At 42.0% G+C, this 10,679-nt stretch overlaps 1 protein-coding gene across 1 annotated transcript in view; it reads right to left on the bottom strand.

Moving 5' to 3' along the window:
• Window positions 1-596: 596 nt before the first annotated feature.
• HDDC2 (HD domain containing 2) overlaps window positions 597-10,679 on the bottom strand; it is a 129,071-nt gene continuing 118,988 nt past the window's right edge. Inside the window, exon 6 of the mRNA XM_053710719.1 lies at window positions 597-822. Within this exon, the coding sequence (XP_053566694.1) occupies window positions 725-822 (98 nt within the window). The 3' untranslated portion in view covers window positions 597-724. The remainder of the gene's footprint in view (window positions 823-10,679) is intronic.

Raw genomic sequence — 10,679 nt, 5'->3', positions numbered from 1 at the left:
TCCACCACCTTCTTGCATTATTTGGAGGAAGCAATCCGGGCTTGAGCCTGTTAGTATTAGTTTAATCTAATAAATTAAAACACCTAGTGTTTAAGGGTCCTAAGGCCATTAAATAGAATCAACATATGCATAATAAAACGACAATGTAATAAACACAAAGAGCAGGAGATTTTTTTGACATGTGATAGCCATCACAATCATAGACTAATATATGTATATAATGAACTCTTGCACATGCTTAGTAGTACATAGAACAATTTGATAATAGAAGTAATTGGAAAATTGTAATTTAACTGCATGCTCTATCTGAATCATGAAAGTTTAATTTTTAAATGATTGTCTCTTAAGGAGACAGAACCAGCAGGTGTGTAATGGGAAGGTGAGCCCAAGGAAGTATACATTCATCCAATGTAGAGACAAAAAAACCCCAAAAAACAAGAAAGGCAATGGTGGAAATTATAGAAATATGATTGTATTTCTGGCCATCCACAATGAATTATAAGTGAATGTTGGCCACAAGCTTGAAAGTATTTGCAAGCAACTTGCATTGTCTATAACACACAGTGACAATTTTAAATCACAAATTATATTGTCTGTTTAAAACAAATTATATTTATTCTTTCCCCAAAGACAAAATTTAAAACAAGAAGTTAACAGAAAACAAAGAACATAGACCACTAAAACATAAAAACAAAATAAATATTTTATTTCTGGAGAAAACGTGCTATGGCTGAGGTTCATTGGCATGTGCTGCTATACTGGAGTCTCTTTCTTCATAGATTGCGGAGACCAGCTGAACAATTTCTGGATGCTTAAATTTCCCTGCAATAAAGAACAAAAATTAAGAGCTAAATATGTCTTTAGACAAGGGAAGATATAAGATTGGTATTTTGTAATGTCCAAAGTTATAAAAAAAAAAAAAAAAAGTAACAATAAATAAATAAAAATTAAAGTATAATGCTGTTTTCTTAAACATATTGTGCTTTATCTATCAACTGTCAATGCAGGTAAACCCCACCATTTCAGAGAATATAAGAATCAGTAGTTGTTTAATTGAAATTCTAAATAAATGTAATGGTTACCAATGACGCATGTCTATTGATTTTCTAAATTAAAAGAAAATGTATGCTTACCTGATAAATGTATTTCTTTTTTGACACGATGAGTCCACAGATTATCTTAATTACTATTGGGAATACCATTCCTGCCCTGCAGGAGGTGGCAAAGAGCACCACAGCAAAGCTGTTAAATATCACCTCCCTCCCTTCCCTCCCAACCCAGTCATTCGACCGAAGTAAAGGAGAGAAAGGAAATAACAAGGTGCAGAGGTGTCTGAAGGTTATAATAACCAACAACTGTCTTTAAAAACAGGGCGGGCCGTGGACTCATCCTGTCAAAAAAGAAATACATTTATCAGGTAAGCATAAATGTTCTTTTCTTTTTAATGACATAATGAGTCCACAGATTATCTTAATTACTATTGGGAATCAATACCCAAGCTAGAGTACACAGATGATATGGGAGGGACAAAACAGGGAACCTAAACAGAAGGCACCACTGTTGAAGAACCTTTCTCCAAAAAGCGGCCTCAGCCGAAGCAAAAGTGTAAAACTTGTAGAACCTTGAAAAGAGTGAAGAGAGGACCAGTTTGCAGCCTTGCAAATCTGTTCCACAGAAGCTTCATTTTTGAATGCCCATGACGAAGCAACAGCAATCGTGGAATGAGCCGTAACTCTCTCTGGAGGCTGCTGACCAGCAGTTTCATATGCAAAACATATGATACTCTTCAGCCAAAAAGAAAGAGAAGTAGCCATAGCTTTCTGTCCTGAGAAAACCACAAACAAAGCAGAAGACGAACTAAAGTCCTTAGTCTCCTGCAGGTAAAAGTTTAAGGCACGAACCACATCCAAATTGTGCAGAAACTGTTCCTTCTGAGAAGTAGGATTAGGACGGAACAACAATCTCCTGATTAATGTTCCGATCAGAAACAAATTTAGGAAGAAATAAAACCTTCCCAGATAACAACTTAAAATCCAAGGAATGCATAGGCTCAAACGGAGCCCCTTGAAGAAACTTGAGAACCAAATTAAGACTCCATGGAGGAGTAACTGGCCTGAACACAGGTCTGATCCTGATCAAAGCCTGATAAAAGGATTGCACATCTGGAACATATGCCAGACGATTGTGTAACAAAATAGCAAAATAGAGAAGGCAGAATTTTGACCCATTAGAGAACTTGTCGATAATCCTTTCTCCAAACCCTCTTGGAAAAAAGACAGAAATCTAGGAATCCTAATTCCCCTCCAGGAGTAGCCCACAATAATAAAGATATTTACGCTATCTCTTATGGTAAATCCTTCTAGTTACAGGTTTACGAGCTTGAATCATGGTCTCTATGACCAATTCTGAAAAGCCCCGCTTGGATAAAATTAAGCATTCAATCTCCAAGCAGTCAGCTTCAGAGAAACTAGATTTGGGTGAAGGAAGGGCCCTTGAAGTAGAAGGTCCTTCCTCAACGGAAGTCTCCAAGGTGGCAGAGACGACATGTCCAACAGATCCGCATATCAAATCCTGCGAGGCCAAGCCGGTGCAATGAGGATCACCAAGGCCCTCTCCTGCTTGATTTGAGCAATGACCCGAGGAAGAAGAGCAAACAGAGGACATAGGTATGCTAGACTGAAGGTCCAAGGTGCCGACCAGGGCATCTATCAGTATCGCCTGAGGGTCCGTGGACCTTGACCTGTACCTCGGAAGCTTGGCACTCTGCCGAGATGCCATGAGATCCAATTCTGGCTGACCCCATTTGAGGATCAGGCAGGAAAACACTTCCGGATGGAGTTCCCACTCCCCTGGATGAAAAGTCTGCCTGCTCAGAAAGTCTGCCTCCCAGTTGACCACTCCTGGGATGTGGATCGCCGACAAACAGCAAGAGTGGGTTTCTGCCCACTGAATTTTTTTGGTTACCTCTGTCATCGCTAAGGAACTCCTCGTTCCTCCCGGATGATTGATGTAATTGTCCGATTGGAACCTGATAAACTGGACCGAGTTTAACTGGGACCAGGCCAGAAGAGCATTGAAGATTGCTCTCAGCTCTAGAATATTTATAGGAAGAACAGACTCTGAGTCTAAACTCCCTGAAACTTTAGAGATCCCCAGCCTGCTCCCCATCCTAGAAGGCTGGCGTCTGTTATCACAATCACCCAATATGGTCTGCGAAAGCAGGATCCATGGGGGAGATGATCTAGAGACAACCACCATTGAAGAGAATCCCTTGTCTCCTGCTCCAGTATTATTTGAGGAGACAAGTCCGCATAATCTCCTTTCCATTATTTGAGCATGTTTAACTGCAGAGGTCTGAGGTGAAACCGAACAAACGGGTTGATGTGCATTGCCGCCACCATCAGCCTGATACCTCCATGCACTGAGCCACTGAAGGCCAAGGAGTGGACTGCAGAACTAGACCAGAATCGAAATCCTTGATTTCCTGACTTCTGTCAGAAAAAACTACATTGATAGGGAATCTAATGTTCCTAAGAAAGATACCCTTGTGATTGGAACTATGCAGCTCTTTTCCAAATTTACCTACCAACCGTGAGATCGCAGGAAGGAAGACAACATTGCAGTGAGGAATGTTGCTTGCTGAAAGGATGGCGTCTGGATCAGGATGTCGTCCAGATAGGGCGCCACTGCAATACCCTGTAACCGAAGCACAACAGCGATCCCAGCACCTTTGATAAAATTCTGGAAGCTGTAGCAAGACCAAAGGGAAGAGCCACAAATTGGAAGTGTTTGACTAGAATGGCAAACCTTTTAAACTTGTGATGATCCTTGTGAATAGGAATATGTAGGTATGCGTCCTTTAATTCCACTGTTGTCATGAATTGACCCTCTTGGGCCCAAGGAAGAATGGAACGAATAGTTTCCATCTTGATTAGACTCATGAATAATATTAGCCTGACAGTTCCCTCTTGAGAACCATGAACAGAACGGAATAGAAACCAAGACCTCGTTCCTGCTTTGGAACAGAAACTATCACTCCCAGGTCAGAGAAGTTCCATACAAGTGTAAGAACGCCTCTCTTTCTGTCTGGTCTACATAAGATCTTGAAGGCAGAACCTGCCCCTGGGAGGAAAAATCTTAAACTCCAGTTTGTATCTCGAAATCAAGTTTGAATGAAGAAGGGAAGCCTGCCCCCCACAAGATCCAGTCCCTGATCGGAGGCAGGCTCTTCTTGCTGCCTTTGATTCAACAGCAGGCTTTTTAAATTGCATTGCCCTATTCCAAGACTGATTGGGTCTCCAGGAAGGCTTGGACTGCTCCCGCTTGGAAGAGGGAGTGGAAGGATTTTCCTTGAAAATTCGAAAGGAAATAAAATTACTCTGATGTCTGATTTATTTCTCTTATCCTGAGGGAGGGAATAGCCCTTACCTCCCGTAATATCAGAGTTATCTCTGTCAAACCAGGTCCAAACAAGGTCTTTCCCTTGTAAGGAATCACCAAAAGTTTAGACTTAGATGAGACATCTGCAGATCAGGATCTTAACCATAACGCTCTGCAGGCCATTATAGGAAACCTTAACTCCCCCTGAAGGCAAGCATCTGTAGAAAAGAAGTTGGATAACTTCAAGGCCCTTATCCAGTCCTGATTTTTTTTCGAGGGGAGTGTCTCACATAGAAATAGACAACACATTAATCCATTATGCTGCCACACTAGTGATGTTAACACTGCAGGTAGTCATTGTAAACCCTGGTGTACATACATTCTTTTACCTCCTAGGGAACTGTCCGCCAAGACTCCTCAATAGAGTCTGACATAGGAAGCATCCATTAAAGTTAGGAGATGGAGAAAAAGGGGTACCCGGTCTCTATGTAGCCCTTTCTGGTACCAAAAATATGTTCACCATGGAGGGCACATCCAAATACTTGTTTAGATTTACGATACTGATTAGGATTGACTACGCCAGTCATGTCGGAGTCGTTCAGGATAGTTAGAACCTCCTTAGGTAGCAAATGGAGGTGTTCAAGCTTAAACTGAAAGAAACAACTTCAGTATCAGATAAAGGTATTACCCAGACGGAGTCTGAGATTTTCCCCTTATACACTACCTTAGTATCTTCCTCTTTCACGCTCCAGGGAAGAAACACTCAGAATAATTACTACTGTATCTGATTAAATACATTTCATCAAGCGTTTTCCCTGCAGCATGGGAAAAGCAGACAATGCAACAGATATCGCCAATGACATTAGAGAAGCAATGTCTTGCAAAGTAACTCCAGATGGAGTTTGAGAGGACTATAAAATTTTATGGACACTTGAGGAGATATTTTTTTTATCCCTATAGTAAAGTTCTCACAACATAAGGAACAGAGAAAGGGATTGGTGGTTCCAGATTTGTTTAAAAAACATAAGGAAACACTTTGTAGGGTCTCTTGGACCAATCTGACTCACATATGGATGATTAATCAAATAAAAGTCTTAACTTTTTTAATAAAAATTAACACATAAAAACCGTTACAGTCTCTTTAAATTTTAAAGTGTAACTTTTTATTTATGTGGGCAGAAATGGCTGAATAGGTACATGAGGTACATGAGTACTGCAAAGTCCCTCTAAACCTCAGTTTAACCCACCTGAGGTGCCTGTCAGCCCTTCTGCTCAAATTCCTGACTCAGCTGTAGCACTGTCTCCTAAGCGCAAACACTCTGACTTAAAATTCTCTGTTCCTTCCGATAACCAGAAGTGCTAGGAAAGTGGTGCTGTCTCCTAAGCGCAAACACTCTGACTTAAAATTCTCCATTCCTTCCGATAACCGGAAGTGCTAGGAAAGTGGTGCGCAACTAAATTGGCGCCACACAAGCTCCGCTCATCGTGGCCGTTTCAATAGCCATCTCCCGGTCGCCATTATTATCTTACTAAGTTAAATAAGTTAAAGGGACAATCTACTATAAATTAAACTTTCATTATTCAGATAGGACTTTTAATTTTAATCAACTTTTCAATTTACTTTTATCATCAAATTTGCTTTTTTCTCTTGGTATTCTTAGTTTAAACTAAACATAGGTAGACTCATATGCTATTTTGAAGCCTTTGGGGGCTGCCTCTTATCACATGCTTTTTAAATCTCTTATCAACACAAAGAGACAGAAAGTACACGTGAGCCATATAGATAACACTGTGTTCAGGCACAGAGGGTTATTTAAGATCTAGCACAAAACAATGCTAAATTTAAGACAATAGATAATAACAAGTCACAGTCATGTGATCAGGGGGCTGAAAGAAGGTTCCTAGATACAAGGTAATCACAGAGGTAAAAAGTATATTAATATAACTGTGTTGGTTTTGCAAAACTGGGGAATGGGCAATAAAGGGATTATCTATCTTTTAAAACAATAACAGTTCTATGGTAGACTGTCCCTTTAAACCACCGGGAGCAAAATAACAAACTGATCAGCTTCAGTTTAGGCAGCTGCTTAGTCCGTTTGCTATAATTTAACAGTGAAACACCCTTGCACTGAGCTCGCTCTCTGCAGTACAGCTCATTGTAGTCGTGTCAATATGTAATCTCCCGGTCAGCTATTATTAGTTATGAAACCACCGGGAGATGAGTCACATGTCACATTCAGCCCCAGTGCCTGCGTCCAATCTGCCATAGTTTCCCCTAATACACTAGGAGAATCTATCTCTGTAACCCTTTAACAAAGAGCCCAATTTCAATGAGGTCTGTATAAAAAATAAAGTGCCCAAACTTTTTCTGAGTTTTCTTTCTACCCCCAGAAAACATAATTTATGCTTACCTGATAAATTTATTTCTCTTGTAGTGTATCCAGTCCACGGATCATCCATTACTTATGGGATATTCTCCTTCCCAACAGGAAGTTGCAAGAGGATCACCCACAGCAGAGCTGCTATATAGCTCCTCCCCTAACTGTCATATCCAGTCATTCGACCGAAAACAAACAGAGAAAGGAGAAACCATAGGGTGCAGTGGTGACTGTAGTTTAATTAAAATTTAGACCTGCCTTAAAAGGACAGGGCGGGCCGTGGACTGGATACACTACAAGAGAAATACATTTATCAGTTAAGCATAAATTATGTTTTCTCTTGTTAAGTGTATCCAGTCCACGGATCATCCATTACTTATGGGATACCAATACCAAAGCTAAAGTACACGGATGAAGGGAGGGACAAGGCAGGATTAAGCGGAAGGAACCACTGCCTGAAGAACCTTTCTCCCAAAAACAGCCTCCGAAGAAGCAAAAGTATCAAATTTGGTAAAATTTGGAAAAAGTGTGAAGCGAAGACCAAGTCGCGGCCTTGCAAATCTGTTCAACAGAGGCCTAATTTTTAAAGTCCCAGGTGGAAGCCACAGCTCTAGTAGAATGAGCTGTAATCCTTTCAGGGGGCTGCTGTCCAGCAGTCTCATAGGCTAGGCATATTATGCTCCGAAGCCAAAAGGAAAGAGAGGTTGCCAAAGCTTTTTGAACTCTCCTCTGTCCAGAGTAAACGACAAACAGGGTAGATGTTTGACGAAAATATTTAGTAGCTTGTAAGTAAAACTTCAAGGCACGGACTACGTCCAGATTATGTAAAAGACGTTCCTTCTTTGAAGAAGGATTAGGACACAATGATGGAACAACAATCTCTTGATTGATATTTTTTTTAGAAACCACCTTAGGTAAAAACCCAGGTTTGGTACGCAGGACTACCTTATCTGCATGAAAAATCAGATAAGGAGAATCACATTGTAAGGCAGATAGCTCAGAGACTCTCCGAGTCGAGGAAATAGCCATCAAAAACAGAACTTTCCAAGATAAAAGTTTAATATCAATGGAATGAAGGGGTTCAAACGGAACTCCTTGAAGAACTTTAAGAACCAAGTTTAAGCTCCACGGGGGAGCAACAGGTTTAAACACAGGCTTAATTCTAACCAAAGCCTGGCAAAATGCCTGGACGTCTGGAACCTCTGCCAGACGCTTGTGCAAAAGAATAGACAGAGCAGAAGTCTGTCCCTTTAAGGAACTAGCTGATAATCCTTTGTCCAAGCCCTCTTGGAGAAAAGACAATATTCTAGGAATCCTAACCTTACTCCATGAGTAATTCTTGGATTCACAACAATAAAGATATTTACTCCATATCTTGTGGTAGATTTTCCTGGTAACAGGCTTTCGTGCCTGTATTAAAGTATCAATGACTGACTCGGAGAAGCCACGCTTTGATAGAATCAAGCGTTCAATCTCCATGCAGTCAGTCTCAGAGAAATTAGATTTGGATGATTGAAAGGACCTTGTATCAGAAGGTCCTGTCTTAGAGGCAGAGTCCATGGTGGAAAGGATGACATGTCCACTAGGTCTGCATACCAAGTCCTGCGTGGCCACGCAGGTGCTATCAGAATCACCGATGCTCTCTCCTGTTTGATTTTGTCAATTAGTCGAGGGAGCAGAGGAAACGGTGGAAACACATAAGCCAGGTTGAAGAACCAAGGCGCTGCTAGAGCATCTATCAGCGTCGCTTCTGGGTCCCTGGACTTGGATCCGTAACAAGGAAGCTTGGCGTTCTGGCGAGACGCCATGAGATCCAACTCTGGTTTGCCCCAACGATGAATCAACTGAGCAAACACCTCCGGATGGAGTTCCCACTCCCCCGGATGGAAAGTCTGACAACTTAGAAAATCCGCCTCCCAGTTCTCCACGCCTGGGATATGGATTGCTGACAGGTGGCAAGAGTGGTACTCTGCCCAGCGAATTATTTTTGAGACTTCTAACATCGCTAGGGAACTCCTGGTTCCCCCTTGATGGTTGATGTAAGCCACAGTCGTGATGTTGTCCGACTGAAATCTGATGAACCTCAGAGTTGCTAACTGAGGCCAAGCCAGAAGAGCATTGAATATCGCTCTTAACTCCAGAATATTTATTGGAAGGAGTTTCTCCTCCTGAGTCCACGATCCCTGCGCCTTCAGGGAATTCCAGACTGCACCCCAACCTAGAAGGCTGGCATCTGTTGTTAGAATTGTCCAATCTGGCCTGCGAAAGGTCATACCCTTGGACAGGTGTACCCGAGACAACCACCAGAGAAGAGAATCTCTGGTTTCTTGATCCAGATTTAGCAGAGGGGACAAATCTGTGTAATCCCCATTCCACTGACTCAGCATGCATAATTGCAGCGGTCTGAGATGAAGGCGCGCAAATGGCACTATGTCCATTGCCACTACCATTAAGCCGATTACCTCCATACACTGAGCTAAGGGCGCGGAATGGAGTGAAGAACACGGCAAGCATTTAGAAGTTTTGATAACCTGGACTCCGTCAGGTAAATTTTCATTTCTACAGAATCTATAAGAGTCCCTAAGAAGGAGACTCTTGTGAGTGGGGATAGAGAACTCTTTTCCTCGTTCACTTTCCACCCGTGCGACCTCAGAAATGCCAGAACTATCTCTGTATGAGACTTGGCAACTTGAAAGCTTGACGCCTGTATCAGGATGTAGTCTAGATACGGAGCCACCGCTATGCCTCGCGGTCTTAGAACCGCCAGAAGTGAGCCCAGAACCTTTGTAAAGATTCTCGGGGCTGTAGCCAACCCGAAGGGAAGAGCTACAAATTGGTAATGCCTGTCTAGAAAGGCAAACCTTAGAAACCGATGATGATCTTTGTGAATCGGTATGTGAAGGTAGACATCCTTTAAGTCCACTGTGGTCATGTACTGACCTTCTTGGATCATGGGTTCTACGCGCTTGGATGGCGAATCCGGAATTCTTAGCCGTTAGTTTAGTAAAATGAACAATGGCATTAGAAACAAATGAGTTAGCTAGCTTAAGTGTTCTAAGCTTGTCAATAATTTCAGTCAATGGAGCTGTATGGATGGCCTCTTCCAGGGCCTAAACCAGAATGCCGCCGCGGCCGTGACAGGCGCAATGCATGCAAGGGGCTGTAAAATAAAACCACACTCCTCTTACGACCTCCATCTTGGTTGAGGCTTGCAAGAGAATGACTGGATATGACAGTTAGGGGAGGAGCTATATAGCAGCTCTGCTGTGGGTGATCCTCTTGCAACTTCCTGTTGGGAAGGAGAATATCCCATAATAATGGATGATCCGTGGACTGGATACACTTAACAAGAGAAATAAAGTCAGCACTTACCTCATCTTTTGCCTGAGAGTAAGGCAGTTCCCAGGTTTGAGAGGTCCTCTCCCTCACATGGACCTGTAAATAAACGAAAGTCCTGAGTAATATCCCTCAGGTTTTCAGGGTAAGGGCAGCATCAGAATATAGGAAGCGCAGTGAGAATTATGTCCCACAAGTTCCCATTGCTCTAAAGCCACCACTGCTCTACTGAAGAGACTGATATGGACTACGGCTACACCCTAGAACAAAGCAGCACAATCTTGTACTACTTTAAAAATAATAAACTCTTAATTGAAGTATCTTTTCTAACACCTAATTTACCACCTCCTTGCACTTAACGTAGGCAAAGAGAATGACTGGGTTGGGAGGGAAGGGAGGTGATATTTAACAGCTTTGCTGTGGTGCTCTTTGCCGCCTCCTGCAGGGCAGGAGTGGTATTCCCAATAGTAATTAAAGGGACACTGAACCCAATTTTTTTTCTTTTGTGATTTAGATAGAGCATGCATTTTTAAGCAACTTTCTAATTTACTCCTATTATGAAATTTTCTTCATTATCTTGGTATG

The sequence above is a fragment of the Bombina bombina genome, chromosome 4 (assembly GCF_027579735.1).
Source record: "Bombina bombina isolate aBomBom1 chromosome 4, aBomBom1.pri, whole genome shotgun sequence".
Classification (NCBI taxonomy): domain Eukaryota; kingdom Metazoa; phylum Chordata; class Amphibia; order Anura; family Bombinatoridae; genus Bombina; species Bombina bombina.
The sequence above is the reverse complement of the archived record's forward strand: the minus strand, read 5'-3'. Positions and strand labels throughout refer to the sequence as shown.